Raw genomic sequence first — 16256 nt, forward strand, 5'->3', positions numbered from 1 at the left:
ACGATTGAAGTGGCACCCATGTTAGAGGGCACTCACGTGAGATCTACTCCAAATTTTAGTAAAAAGAATTGGGTCATTTTTTTCAGAAATCGTGAAAAAAAAATCCTGCGTGCAAAGATAGGGCACTCGTAGGGGTGTCGAGCTCCGACAACGAGGGGTCTATCGTGGACCTCACCTTGATCGGCTACACTGAGGCCACATGCCCCGACGAGGAAGAGTAGGGTATGGAAGATGGTGGTGCCTGGTGTCTCATGTGTGGGACAGTCCATGTCCCATGTCCTACTTTACCCCACCGGCAAATGGACCTTCACTTTGCGGGTCTAAGGCTGGTTGTAATGGGGAGTATCATATACTAGTATCATGCATATGATACTAGTGTATGATACTACATCTCTAATGCATAATATCATATATTAGTATCATGTAGTGCTCTATTTATTGCCATGCATGACACAAAGTAGTATAACATTTATTATGATACGGTATTATGATATGATACTCCATCCTCTCTTTCTTCATTTAATGTTATGACACCTCATCAAAATTGTCTAGTTGGTATGTATGATACTAGCTATGATACTATCATTACGACCAGCCTAATGGCCTCCGGACAGACGCGGACGGAACAATGACTTCAAGGCGAATGAGCACCAGCCAAGATTTAGACTAGGTTTACATTGTATGTAATTGTGTGGATTTGATGGTTCAATAATGAGGTATCCGGTTGTGGCAGAGGAGATTTGAGGATTGACTGGTTAGACATTTAGAGTCCCAGATTTGCTAAGTCCGGTTGGAGATGCTCTGCTAAAACCTATGTACACATGGCGTCTGTTTCTGAAAAGGGGTCAGGAGACACTACTACAGTTGAATACCAGCATTATGATAGAAGCTTCAGCACCTTCTACGACAGTGGCGAGACCCGGTACTGGCACGACTACATCAAGTTCCGCGGCTACCCGGCCTCCAACCAGAACGCGCGCCATTGGCCGTCCAAGCTGGTGAACTTCACGCCAAGCCTCGTCGAGTACTCTGCGGCGGTGCACGAGCTGGCCCAGACCATCCTCTGTCTGATCGCCGAGGGGCTGGGCCTCGACGGCACCTTCTTCAGCGGCAACCTCAGCCGCGGCGACACGCACATGAGCATCAACTACTACCCGCCCTGCCCGGACCCAACCCTCACGATGGGCCTGCTCGCGCACTGCGACCGCCACCTCCTCACCGTGCTTTCCCAGGCTGACGTCGCTGGGCTCCAGGCAAGGCACGGTGACAGGTGGCTCCTCGTCCACCCCGTCCCTGGCGCATTCGTCATCAACTTTGGCCACCAGATGGAGATCGTCACCAACGGGGTGCTGGCCAGCGTGGACCACCGCGCCGTCACCAACTCCGCCGTGGCGAGGATGTCGGTGGCCACACACGTGCACCCCACGGACGGGTGCCGCATCAGACCGGCGTCAGAGATGGTGGACGAGGCGATGAATCCAGCCAAGTACAGGGAACTTGCTTTCAGCGAATTCATGGAAGCATATGACGCGGCCGACGCTAGCAGGGAGGAAGTGCTCCAGTCCTTCAAGATCAACCATGACTAGCTTGATGATGAGTGACAAACTGCACGACATCTGCTGCTGCCATGCAGAGGGCACGAAATAAACAAAGAAGGGAAATAAAATTTTGGTTGTTGTTGTGTGTGGGTTCTGTTTATTTGTGTTCGGATCAGTTTATGGATCTTAGAACCTCCTGAGTTTCTTTCTGTTGTTTGGGTCATCGGTTTATGGATCCTCGAACCTCCTGAGTTTGGAACTTTGTACCCCTAAATGTACTGTCTCCTTAATAAATTCAAAAGAGACTACATCCTGTAAAACAATGAATGTTGACAGTAATTTAAATTACCATCCCACAGTTCAAAGTAATCAACTGATATTACCAATAATTCCATCCTGGTGCCAAAGTAAACCATATTTTAGATTTTTATAATCAACCCAAAATACATCAACTACTGCACTGTCGTGCCTAACAAAAACAGTTATGCGGCCATACTATTATATAAATTTGGTCTATTCCAATGTAAACCTGAGAACACAACTCACCTCAAGTGCAGCATATATCGGAACACCTTCTTCAGTCAAGTGCAGTAAAAGACCGTTTGTAGAACCTGTTTAGTCAGAGTGAACCTGTTTAGTGCAGTAAAAGACCATGCGTAGAACCTGTTTATAGAAACCATATTATGCTCTGCTATGGTTCTAAAGGAACAGTACGTCCTCTCTACCATTTAAGTAAGCTGAAGCTTGGCTTCAAATAATGACATCACCAATTAAAATTCAAATAAGAGTAAGGTCGTAGAACTCAGCAAATTATGCATACTTAAGTTAAGGAAACTCCAGGGTAGTGTCCAAGGTTTACATAAGTAAGATCATGCAAATAGCAAAACTCTGCTCTTCAAAGATACTGGACTCCAACCTTTCAATACATTGATAAAGCAGTCATCACACATATGCCTTCCAAATCTTCCATGCTTCTAAATGAAGCTCAAAATATAATGATGCACACAGCATCGACACAATAATTATAAAAGGAAAATTTCATGAAGGTTTTTCTGAAATGCATGGATTAGCCAGTTCGGCTGTTAGGATATTACATGGTTCACAAACCTACCGTCTTTTGTACTGTGACCATCACCTACGCAGCGACGTCACTATGGCAGCAACTAGAACAGTACTTTACTTCCGACAGTTATGTGTCTAGCTGTACCCCAATTAACCTGTATGGAAAACAAAAGAAAAAATGATGGGCAAATTAAGCAACACCATGGAACTTTGTTGCCAAATCACAAACAGCCTAAATCTGACAACCAAAGCGCAAGATAGCAGTACAAAGGAGCACTAACGAAGAATCTGTAAACAAGATGGTAAGCAGAAAACAGAACAACATAAAACAGAGGCAAAATATAACCATGGCAATATCAATCTCCACATGACATGGTTTTAGTTTGAACTAAAACCATGACACTTATTATGGAACAGAGGGAGTAGATGGAAAACTCAGCAATTCTGCAGCTATGAACAGCTATCTACAAGGCATGAAATTAACTAATAAAATGAAATCAACTAATGACTGGAAGAAGCATATCTAAGTCACATTAAAATGCATGGATTTCTTACTAACAAAAGATCAAATCAAGCTGATAAAATGAGGGATAATTCTCAAAAATGAGGAGTAAACCAAGTTTGAGGCTACATAGGCTTCTTGGTAGAAGGACAGTGTGGTATACCTGAGCACCATCTTGGCACCTGTTTTGGCCAGTGTCCATGTATCTGAAGATGGAACGAATGCCGGCACATCCCAATTACCTGGCAACACATCATCCACAAAAATTTGGCATAACAACACGGCCTTGCACGATACTGGAGGCTAGAACAATGGATCATACTCCTACATCGTATGAAATGATTGAGGGCTAACCTCATCCAGCACCTTCAATTAGGCAGAGGACATCACGGCCTTGTCTTCCCATGCAGACGGCGTCTGATTAGCCATGTTCCTTGCCAGGGCCAGCTTAATCGTTTCATGTTTAATGATTTAATATTCAGAGACATCTTGTGATTACAAATCAAGCTTGCCATCTTAGCCTGCCCCAACCTAGCATTGGAAGGACAAGCAGGCTTGCTCCTTGTACCTGGCCTTTATCTGCGTCATGCACTACTTAAAAGCAAAATTAATTTATCTGTTGTAACCTCACTACTTGCTTGGAACCAAATCTATCTGCTCTAGTGAATCATTGCTTTCATCGTATCATGTCCTGAGATTAACGTGAAGCAACCTTCAGGAATTATATAGCCACTCATGAACATTAGTGTAAATTTTTAGTTTCCAATGAGCGTATACTATATTGTTCATCTTGCCTATCAGCCCTGCTGTAACCATTTGCAGTTTATACACAAAAGAAGTAATTGCTGCAGTTTTCTCTTCATTTTCGGATCAAAATAGCAGTGATCTTTCATGCGATTTAACAATGAAAATGTTTGACCATTGATCTCCAGAAAATGATATATATTAGCAAGGAACAGTAGAGGGGGGTAGTTACCCCTCTTGCATCATTAGACACAATCAAAACACATAATTACATCACTAAACACATAAATTTGCCACTTATTTTATGTTATAATGAACAGCGGGTGTAAGGTGTCAATGCCAAGACTGTTTTTGCGACGGCATATGCCACATCAATTTCCCCTCTGCAAGCCACCGCATAGTTTTCAGTAAGGTGCCAATGCCAAAACTGTTTTATTATAGTCTTGAGGGCCAGCTCATATGCTACATCAATTTTCCACTTTTACGTTATAGCCTGGAGGACCGGCTAATATGCCACATCAATTTGCCACTTTTATTTTATAATGAACAGCGGGTGTAAGGTGTCAATGCCATCACTAAACACATCATATGATCCAAGGAATGGCAACATCAACATATCAGGGTTCAGGAATATAATTATCAGTTTCATAGAAGTTAGCATTTAGCAATGACCAAACTGCCATGTAACAGGCATACTACAGAAAATAACCAACATCTAGTTTGGCAAAGATCACCAAAACAGGGAGTACCAGCTTGGTATAGAGTGAAAACTCTGTTGCGCCATACACAAGCAACCGATTTCCTTAGCCCTTTTCTGGTTCAAGTAAATCTGAAATTACTTGGCATTTCCCCTCTGCAAGCTGCCGCATACTCTTCAGCAAGGTGTGGTACAGATTCCTTGTAAGGGCATATGCACTTCTTTATGAAATACTTCTCAGGCCTAGTGACTGCAGTATAGAAGCTCCAGTCGCGATCGAGCAATCTGTTTTCCTTGAGAAACTTTAGAACATAGCACCGGGGCTTGATCCGGCCCTCCAGGCTATAATAGAGGAATACCGGCCGATGAGCAATGTACCCCGGTTGCAAGCCCACCTCAGAGACAAGGAACTCGAACCTGCGCTGCAGGATGTCCTTTGACCTGTTGAGCAGCATTGGAGCCATAGACAAAGCAACGACCACCTCAGCATCCGACCAACCGAACGTCTTCTTCAGGTAGTCCACTTTGTTGGCGATCTTCTCCTCGCTGAGGAATGCGACAGCCTGTATCGCAACCTTGAACATCCCCGAGCCACGGGGCACGCCCAGACCTTCGGCGCGCGCCACCATTGCCTGGACGCGTTCCAGTTTGTTGCCGAGCAACCTCGGCTCAGAGATGCACAGCTTGGTAATGTCGCAATCAGCTAGCCCGCATTCCCGCAGGAACATGACATTGGGCTTGACCACCTTGTCGAGGTCCGATGAGAGAAGGTAGCATGCGCGCTGGGACGCCCGGAGGAAGCTGTGGAAGGAGCCGAAGAGGGGCAGGTAGTACTCCAGCTTGGGGACTATGGATCTGCGGCGGAAGCGGCTGTGGACAAGCGAGACGAGGCGGGCGATCTCAGGGCGCGACAGGCCGAGGCCGGCGAGGCCGTCGACGACGGGGGCCAATGTTCTCTCCACGCCGGCGCAGAGGAAGAGCGGGTCTTTGGCGACGACGGCGGCGGCGTCGGCGCCGGAGAGGCCGAGGCCGGCGAGGAAGGCGAGGACGGCGTCGGGCTTGGCGGGGGAGTTGAGGTGGGAGAGCTTCTTGGAGGCCTTGAGGGCTTGGGGCCGGGTGAGGCCGCAGGCGTCGACGAGGTAGTCCTCAACGGCGAATCCTTGGCTCGGGGAAATGGGGGCAGCGGCCGCCGCCGCAGAGAGGAGCCGGTGGAGTGGGGAGATGGCAGATGTGGAGGAGGAGGAGCGGATATGGGACACGATGCGGTGCCGGAGTTGGAGCATGGCGCAGGCGGCGGCGGCGGCGGCGGCGAGGAAGATATTTCCGATGGGAGTTGCAAGTTTGCGACGGCGAGTGCGTGTCACACCTAACAGTGAGTGCGTGTGGGCTGGGCCGATGTTTCCTACGATGCAACTTTTGGTCTCTCGTGGGCCTTACAACTTCGTGAGTTTTTTTTTGCGTCCTCTCTCTCTCTCAATTTTAATCTCTCGTATGCCCGGCCTCGGCTCTGCCGATCTGAAGAGGGTTTTGGGCCGAATAAGTAAATTTATCGGAACCGGTATGTACCGATGAAGCATCTGCCGTCCATTTCAACGTTAAGATGCACGCTGTCCTTTGACTAATAAATTAAGAAATCTTTTGTGAACTGAAATACATCTCTATAATAGTCTGGCACCACCTGACCATCATCTTTTGTAAACTCGCTCCACTTTGTTTAAAAAACTGATATCACAATTAAGAAAACAAATTTGAGTCATTCGGAAATACAAATTTAACTCGTTCTAAAATAGATTTAACTCATATTGGAAAACTAATTTTATTCATTTTAAAACATTGATTTCGCTCGTATCAAAACACATACTCGAGTCATTTCAGAGAACTGGTTTCGCTCATTTCGAAAAGGTGATTTCACTCATTTCAAAAAAACTAAATTCTCTCATTTTGAAACACTGGTCTCACTTATTCCGGAACACATATTTCACTCGTTTACAAAAACAATTTCACTTTGTTCAGAAAACAGATTACGCTCGTGTCAAAAGACAAATTTAACTCAACATTTGCCGGTCATGCCTGATGGTTATTAATATTTCCCTTGCGTTGTTCATCAGAGCCCTCGTCAAATCTTGAGCATTGTCAATGGTTTTAAGACAGACTAGATAGTTGCATTAATTCAAACTTACACCCCATCGATCGATCGAAGTTTCACATTAACAGAAACAACATCATCCCATTTATCATCTATATAATGCTAGACTGACATCATTCAAACACTCTGAATTTCTGTTTTGACGTGCACATATTGTAGCTTCAGCACTTCGAAATCATAGAGATCAGAACAGCAGCCCACGGAGCAGACAGTATCAGGATAGCAACAATTAATTTCAGCGATGCTTCCTGGGCTGGGCTGCATCATTCGCCTTGGTTCGACTGCTTCTGGCAAGGAAGACGTCAGTGCCAGTGTGACGCCACGAGTTTTGCTGCTCCTGCTGAGGGAGCATGGTCGGATTTTTTTTGTTATGGTCTTCATGAAAAAATGAAGTAAATAGAATGAACCGAAGATACATGTTCAGTTTATTAACTGCAGTAGAATACAAGTAAAGAAGAACTGACTGTAAGAAACAAGCTGATTACTGAATGTGGATCAGTGTGGAGAAAGAACTGAATTTATATGTCAGATACTACTGGATGTGGATGCTCTTTTCTAACGCCAACATGCACACACTGATACATATATTATTGATTATTTAACAACAATGCCAAACAAGCCAAGCATTGATACCGATGAATCGGCTTATATACAAAAAGGAAAAACAAAACACCCGAGCTGAGGCACATTGGATATATGCATCATGACGGTATAGAATGCCTTCACAGTTCCTCCAGGGCTACCAGCTGCAGGAGATACGGTGTAGGAATACATGATTGATTATATTACTGTTGCGTGGAGATGCCAAAGCCAAATCCAGTGCCTTGCAGTGCTTGTTGGACGATTGCATCGAGCCGTGCCGCCATCTCCGGCGTCATGGTGTTGATCCAGTCACCGGACACCCCCTTCCTGAAGAAGGAATGGTCCATCACGGGTCCGTCCTTCCACTTGTTGCCGATCTGGTTCACCTCCAGCTTCTTTAGCTTGTCCAGGCTACAGAGCTCCAAGATGGCATCCATGACACCGGCTTTCTCCTCCGCCTCAGAGAAGGGGCACCCCAAAAACTCCGCCAGCCTCCTAAGATTACCATGCGGGTCTCGCAGCAGCTCCTCATACTTGAGGAACAGCACCTTGTCGGGCCTTCTCCGGCTCTCCTCCCAATGCTCGAGGGCGTGGCGCCAATAAATCGAACACCTCCTTGAACTGGAGCTGCTCGGGGTTTGGGACGTAGGTGCGCATGAGCCACCACCACGAGACGACCACGCCCTTGGGGTCCCGGCAGATGTAGACGATCCGGCACCCGCTGCCATCACCGCTGATGTGCTCCGGCAGCAAGGACAAGGGGAAGTGGGTGCCGAAGATGCGCGGCGAAGGCTACGCCTCGACGATGCCCCGCGCAACGTCGACCGGTATAGATTGCGTGGATGAATTTGACGCAGCCATGTGGGTTTTTGTACAAGAGAGGGTGCTCGCGGCTGGACGGCGGGTGGACAACTGGACATCACGATGCATGGTGGCGAAGGCCAATGATTTAAGCCAGGTGGTACCGGACTTGGGGCAGCTCACCAGGAAGATGTCCGTTGGATTGGGCTCGAAGTGGTCACGGACAGCCGCCAGGGCCGACAGGTGCCACTCCGGGGACCAGTACCCACGGTACTGTCGCCTCTGCGAGCCGGCGGGCGGCAGCAGTAACCGCTTCTCGACGGGCAAGCGACGGGATGAGCTCGGCGAGGTTGTTGGCACCGTTCGTCGCCGGCAGCGCATCAGCAAGGCAGCTACGCTCGTGTTTTTTCTCTGCTACATGGGCCATCTTGTGCCTATTACAAACCGGTCGTAGGAGTAAGTGCAAGTGGATGTCTGATGAGCAGATACCAAGAAGCAAGGTAGGCATCGATGCTAATTACCTAGGGTTTTCGGCTGCGACCAGATGCAATCCTTGAACTCGCTGCACCTCCAACCGGCCTCCTGCGCACACAGACGACACAAGAGTTTGTCTCGGATCACGGGAGGGCACTATGCCAGCATCAGCTGCGGGCGCCCCAAGCACCCTACATCGACACGCCATCTGCATAGTTATTCTTCGTCGAGCCCGACGTCAACACCGAGTTGTACGACCACACCGTCATATAGAACTTCGTCGAGTACATCTTCGAGAAGCGACATCAATATGCTTCATCCACATGCCAGGCCGGTGTGGAAAGCGACGCAATTCTTCATCGACTTCTCCGGCACGACACGGCATCGACATTTGGTCGCCGCGAGGGACGCCTTCAAGCGATACATTATCGTCGACACGTCGCTACAACGCCATCGCCGACACCTCATCGCCAATGTCTTCATCAATGTGGTCTTCATCACCATCAACGTCAACACACCGCCGCCACCTCGTCCACAAGATAGACACCTAGCGTCCTCTGACAGATTTTTCTGCAAGACGCGACCTTGACGACGGCGATGACCGCGTCACGACGATGGCATCGACCGCGTCATCCACGACAGCACGACTGCATCGACACGGCGTCACTACAATGGCGACCCTACAAGGCCACACGGTTCTGGCAAAACCGATGTGTGCTCAATGGGCTTCCTCTGGTCTTGGCAAAACCGGTGGACTCATCGCCGACGGCACCCTCTGACATCCGCAAGGTGTATCGTCCACGTCTGCAGCTCTGTCATAGCGCATTTTTTTTGCGCCTCCGGCTTTGTGCGGCTTCATCATCCACGACGACCACACCATCAACCACGACTACCTCGACCACGGCTACATCACCATGATCGGCTGTCTCGACATTAATGGCTACGTCTACAGCAACTCATACCAGAAGGGGACGCAGTCACCGCCCTAGGTGCCGACGCAGTTGATGATGGCGTGGCGGAGAAGGCGACGGAAGCACAAGAGTTCAAATTCAGTCGTCATCGTCCGCTTCACTCACGCTACGACTGAGGGGGAATGTTAGAATATATATTGGGTTTAAGTTAGAGATTAGGAGATAGAGATAGAATATGTTTAAACAACATGTAACTTGTCTTGTACTTCAAGCCTCTACTCCTCATGTACTCTATATATATCCCTACGAGGGTTATATCAGAACAACACAAATATTCAATCATCCTATAATTTCCACAGGCCGCAACCGTTGATCACGACTGCCATGCGACATCGTGTGCCAAGTATCGTCTGCACAGTACTTCTGTTTCAAAAATATATGCACACACAAAGACTAGACTAACGTATACATACATAAGCATACCGTGGTGACCACTGGAAATACCATGGTGCACCGGATGCGAATGCACCCCTCACTATACCGGGAGCTACTATATGCCGCTTATTGCGGCAGACTGTCGGAGAAACGCACAGGCTGCTCCGACTGGGCTGGCCAACTAGCAAAAGAGTGAAGCAGAAATCGAGCATGAAAACCTGAACAATTTTTGGAAACATGGACATTTTTTTAAACTCCTAAATAACTTTTAAAGGACTTTTTTTTGGAAAATTAGAAACGATTTTGAAACATACAAACATTTTTTAAAATAATGAAAAATTAAAACAAAAATGGAAAGAAAAATAAAAAGAACAAAAATGGGCGAAAAGAACCAAGAAATAAATACAAACAAAAAAACAGTTCAGGAACCTCCTAGAAGGTTCCCAAAACCGGAGAAAACATGCTAGGGACCGCCTGGAATGTCCTTAAAACCAGGATCGATGAATCGCTGAAATGGCCGGCTTAGCTCATCGCTCCCATGTGAACCCCTGTGCGATTGCTTGACAACCTGACCCAACGTGCGTCATATAGGTTTTTCTGTTTATACCTACCGAGAGCATCTACAACCGGGGAGTTCAAACCGGCCCAAACGCATGAGCATATGCCCCGATCACTGACCGGTTAAAAACCTGACCTAGACAAACACGTCATACTGGTCCTATCCATCCGAGCTGACTGGCACCTCTCATAACCAACCAAATCTAGGGCGGGTAGGAGGAGTCATGGGCATGTTCGTCGCGTCAGACCAGAAAGGCTAGGCAGGTCGGACCCAGCGTAAATTGCACCAAACCCCCCTCCAACTTTGTCGATTCATCCTTGTTCATCTCCTCTCTTCTCCCTCGTCTGCAGACGGCCCACCTATAGCTCCCCAGGGAGTAAATTTGCAACGGCAACGACGGTGTCCTTGTCAGCCTCTTTTAACGCAATTCATGAGGTCCTCCTTGACCTCGCCCACCCATGATTGGCCGGGCGCGTTTCCTGCTCCTGGCGGAGTAGGTCGGCAACAACAGCCGCTAGCTGTTTATTTTCTAGTCCTCACCATTATGCAAACCGGCCAGCAACAATAACCAATGCCACAATTGCAAAAACATAGTAGTAGGGTCATTTGGAAACTTATTCTAAAGACAACAACATTTGTATATCCGTCCCCTGTATATAGTAAATAAAAACGGAGGGAGTATAAACTAGAGCAGCATTTCAGTATGCACAAGTTCGCATGTAGTATTTAGCAACAGGGCACCACAAAATTCAAAACTTTCCCTTTTCTATTCCACACACAATCAGATGATTTGCCTTTTGGAGTGTAACAATGCTAGGTAGGCAACGGTTAGCTCTGGCACACCCGGACAGAGTGGTGATCCGGGCTGGCGGGTGGTTCTGAATCCTCTCGCCGGACTCCGGCGATGATGATGATGATGATGATAGGAGAGACAACGTGGTCAAAATCTTAATTTCATATTGGCTCCCTAACTTCCATGAAGCTACATATATATAGTATGTCCAAAGGTTAAGCCGGCTGCTGGATTATTAAAGGAGAAAAATAACATAATTAAAAAATGTAAATTCAATCACTAACAATCAAGGTGCTTACAAGTGCAAAGGAACAAGCTGCGAGCTGGATGGGATCCTTTCTCGATAGGAACAAAGCTTCTGCTGCAAACACAAGGAGATGAGCCGAGGTTGCGGGTGGACAAGCCTCATTCTTCCAGATATTTGTCACGAGCAAGTAGTGTGAAGGATTCGGAACCTCCAGCCGAGGTTGCTGGGTCTCACTCTCTCTTCCATATACGATTCATCTCCTTGGCTTCCCCTGCAACAGCAGCAGGTATTCCATCTCCAGGTTAGCCCAAGTGCATGCAAACTATTGCTTTTAGCTGCTAGTAAGAATTTAGCTTCCCGTCCTTCCACCCTTCCTTTTGCCTCAATTTATTTCTGTTTTGTTCGTTAATTTCTTCATGTGGTGGCTAGCTGTGTTTCCAGGTAGGTATACATAGACACAAGTATATACATAGACACAAGTAATGGTTTAAATTTCAATTTTAGAAATATTTCAGCTGTGAACCCTCAAGGTAATCTATTTCCAGACAAACTAGACATGCTAGGCAGAACAGTAACATATCTCCAGGCAGAGTACCAACATGTAGTAGGAAGTACATGCATGACGTAGTCGTTTGCTTGTTATAGATTATAAGTAGGACTTCTTTTGGTCTGTGTGCGTGGGCTGTACTGGACAGGCGTTCATTTTTCTCATCCATTTTTCTTCCCTTGTTCTAAGCAAAATCCATGTAAGTCTTGTAATTTTACTTTTGAATCCAGAGCTTCTAATTTTGACATTTGGTTGGGCACTCCATGTAAACATTATCGACATTGACTAAAGCCTATCTACCTTTGCTAAAAAAAAGCTAAATCCATTTTTGCCTAAAAAAAGCAAAATCCATTTTCTTCCCTTTTCATAGTTATATTTTTATTTACTTTCCCTATGTCTCCTCCACATTTTTATTTAATTATCCACATTTTTGTTTTACCTTTTATTTTTATTTACAAACAAATGTGCAGTACTTTCTTTTTCCTTTGACGCTGCTTATAAAAATGGAGAAAAACTTGGTATCTAACGGAAATTATGTTTTCAAAATTACTATTTTAATTTTTTCAAAAAATATGTTTCATGGAATAGTTAGCTCATTTATAAGTAATATTTTTAATCTGATGAAATAATCTTTACGACCACTGTAAACATTTTATTTTATATACATAAATTTTTTTCCTGAAACAATGAATATATATTAAGAAAGACTATCATCTTTTTCTTTTGCATTAATATAAAGACGGGGAATATTTTTCACCAATAGATACTTTCTTCTCGGAATTAGTTTTTTATTTATGTAAGAAAAGTATTGTATAATTTTTTGTCTAATGATATAATTATTAGAATGTAGTGAAAATTTTCTTTGATGTACATAAGTAAAATAATAGACAATGTCATAGACTGTTGTTTTGACGACTATGATGATCTTGAGTTGCCGCATCATCATTGCTTGTTCTCCTTTGGGTTAGATGGTTCGAGAATGTGCCCCCTCCCCCACCCCCTCCTCACTGCAAGGAATAAGGACATTTCACATCCCACTTTTAGTTAGCTTGGTTTTTTTTTGTAAACGGGGACAAAAAGATTTGCCTCATCTATTAATTAAGTAGAAGAGAATTGCCCAACTAATTATGGAAACCGGGCGAAAACCATCACAAACCGCTGTGCGGCGTACACAGGATACTCCACACACACCACTCCAGAGAGAGCCTCGTCGAGACAACACACATGCATCATCGTCATCACTTCTCCCCTAGAGGCATCATCGTCATCCCTAAACCCTGAGCAAACGACTCCTACTTCACCGTAGGCGATCATTGACCCAACCCACACTGAAGAGGTCGTGTAGAGTTATATGAAGATCTGCACCGAAACTCAGCCACCTATGACCAGACATCGCAGCTCCGACTCTGACAAAGAACTAAGAAGAACTAGGCACGGCTGGCACCGCGGAAGATCACAGAACGAACCACATGTTGCTCGTCATCGTGCACCGCCGGGACCCCGCCACCGCAGCTTCGACTTCACAACAACAACAAGCCAAGGTAATCCTGCGGACACGCCGAAGAAGAGCCGACTACCGCAACCAATGCCGCGTCTCCGACATCGGTCCCACTATCATCATTACCACATAAGCCTTGAAGCCAACAACTTCACCTTCGACGGGTCCCACTCGCCATCATCATTAGCTAGGATTTTCATCCTGTCATTTTTGTTTTCATTCAACTTTGTTTTTACTTTCTCAATTTATTTAATTGTTTTCTTGGTTATCCATTTTCTAACTTTTCCTAGCTTCTGCTTTTCTTTTCCTTATTTGTTCACATTTTACAAAAATATAATAATATCTTCTCCTCCATTTCTAGATTATTTTTTGCTTTATGTTTATCAAATTTGTATTTTTACCTAAAAAATAAAATAATATTTTTATGTTTAACCCTACTTATAAAATGGAGATGTTTCATTCACTAATTGATATTTTTATATCAATGCTAGTATTTTATTATTTTTTAGAAAAAGTATGTTTCATCAATTAATAGTTCATATCCCTCAAAAAATCAATTAATATTTCATATGGTACATTTTTATCTAACAGAATAATTATTTTAACTTTTTCACATATGCAGATTATTTCCTTAGACATCAAAATATGTCCTGAGAAAATTTTATAGAATAAAAAACTATTTGTATGGAAATAATTGTAAATAGAAAAAACACTTTATTTTACAAGTGGAACATTTCTATTAGTCAAAACATTTCATTTGACATATATGTTCATTTTACTTTATAGACGGAAAATTTCATAGATATCAAAATATATTTCATAGACAGAAATAGGTATTGCACCACATATTATATTTACATCGAGAAGCATTAACGTGCGCGGAAGGAGCGCCCGCTCGCGCTATCCATGTAGGATCAACTACGAGACAAAAAAACGCGGCATGGGCGATCTGTCGGTGTGTCCAGATGGGCAAAGGACTGTGCGTCTTAGGGCATCTCCAGCCGTTCGGCCCCCCAGGACGCCTGAATAGAGTGGCCTGGAGGCGTGCCGGTGCTAGTTCGGCCCCTGGGGGCGACCTAGCGCCCAGTCACGCCCCCACGCGCCAGCCCCAGGATGCAGGAAATTTAAACTTGGTCGTTCCCGCTCACAAAAGACGCCGCAAATCCGGCGATCGGATGTAGTCTGGCGTTACAAAAAACAGAGTTCGCGTGCGCGTCGCCGTTTGGGTTGAACCCACCGTGCGCGTCACCATTTGGGTTGAACCCACCGTGCGCGTCGTCGTAGCGGGGTGACCATGAGGGAAGGTCACGTTTGGGTTGAACCCACCGTGCGCGTCGCCGTCGGCGTAGCCGGGCGACGATGAACCCCATGGAGATCCGGCGCCTTGCTGTCCCCAGGGCGCGTACTGGGCATGGCTGACGACGGGTGGATTCATCCCCGCCTGGTCGACCGATGAGGAAGACGCCGCCAAGAGCGCCGCGTTGTCGCGGGCCTTCTTGGCGATGGCCCTGTTCCGCCTGTCGGCAGTGACTGCTTCGCGCCGCTGAACTTCCACCCTCCACTCGGCGTTCGACAGGCCCGGCGGCTTCGATGGCGGCGCCCTCGGCTTCCTCTGCTTCGGCTGGACCACGGCGCCAGTCGCGTTTGCCGCCGCGCGCGGCATGGCGTACTTCTTCGGCGGCATGGCGGCGACTGGAAGGCGAGTGGGAGGGGGTTTGGCGGGAGAAAAAGGGAGAATGGCGGGAGGAAGGCGAGCGGGAGGGGGTTTGGCGGGAGAAAAGGGGAGAATGGCGGGAGGAAGGCGAGCGAGCGGGAGAGATGCGAGGAAAAGCATCAACAAACGGTGGGAAAAAGCCCTCGGGTCGCCTCCAGGGCGGGCCCACGCGCCTTTTTCGTTTGCGCCGGCTCCCCAAGCGCCCCCCAAGGCGCCGGGTTCGGCCTGGGTCCGCCAGCACCAGTTTTGGCCCGAGCCGGCGAAAAACGGCCTTCTGAGGACGCGACTGGGGCCTTTTTTAACATCGGCATGGCAAAATCGCCTGAGGAGTCCTTGTTGGGGGCGCGGCTGGACATGCCCTTGGCCAATGGAACGAGGGGATGTCTCGGAGGAGAGTGCGAGACAAAACCGTCGTACGTGGGTGGGAAGAAAGAAAGATAGAGCAGATCTTTTCATCCCACGCAGCTCCTCTCTCTCGTCTCATTTTTCCCACCGGGACCGGTGGTTAGGGTTCCGCCTGCGCGGCCACCGCCACCAACCCTGCTGCTCCAGTCCCGTCCACTGCGCCCTCCTGAGACCTGCTTCTCGCCCTTCGCAGCGAGGTGTGGGTGCTGGAGGAGCAGCTATGGCCGACGGCCTCGTGGCAGCGACGACCGGCAGAGAGCTGCGGCGGCTCGCAGTGGAGGAGCAGCAGCGAAGACCGACCGGCAGAGAGCTGCGGCAGCTCGCAGTGGAGGAGCAGCAGCGGTCGACGGCGGCCCGGACATGGCGGCTGTCACGGGCAGAGCCGGGCGAAGAGGGCGCAGTGGCGGGGCATGATCTGGAGAACCGGTGGGCGGTGGTTCAAAATCTGGGCGGGCGCGACCAGCGCGAGTTGGAGACGAGGTGACGGCGTTGACCAGGACACCGTCGCAGATCCCCATCTTGCCGTCGGGATAGGAGCTCGTCCAGGACCCCCTCTTCTCCATAGATCCGCGACGGAGGTGCTGACTGCTGAGGAGGAGCT

General features: G+C 47.3%; 1 protein-coding gene and 1 pseudogene across 1 annotated transcript; one reads left to right on the plus strand and one right to left on the minus strand.

Annotated features, from left to right (window-relative positions):
• Positions 1–821: 821 nt before the first annotated feature.
• On the plus strand, positions 822–1586 carry LOC123129321 (2'-deoxymugineic-acid 2'-dioxygenase-like). The gene has a single exon (XM_044549534.1). It carries the CDS (start codon positions 822–824, stop codon positions 1584–1586), a length of 765 nt encoding a protein of 254 aa, XP_044405469.1.
• A 2887-nt stretch (positions 1587–4473) lies between these two features.
• Positions 4474–8566, minus strand: LOC123131706 (cytosolic sulfotransferase 5-like; annotated as a pseudogene).
• Between the last annotated feature and the right edge of the window lie 7690 nt (positions 8567–16256).

The sequence above is a fragment of the Triticum aestivum genome, chromosome 6A, assembly GCF_018294505.1.
Source record: "Triticum aestivum cultivar Chinese Spring chromosome 6A, IWGSC CS RefSeq v2.1, whole genome shotgun sequence".
NCBI lineage: Eukaryota > Viridiplantae > Streptophyta > Magnoliopsida > Poales > Poaceae > Triticum > Triticum aestivum.

Bases quoted from the DNA above. Each gene is read 5' to 3' on its own strand.
- LOC123129321 (XM_044549534.1), top strand. From the start codon at position 822: ATGGCGTCTGTTTCTGAAAAGGGGTCAGGAGACACTACTACAGTTGAA.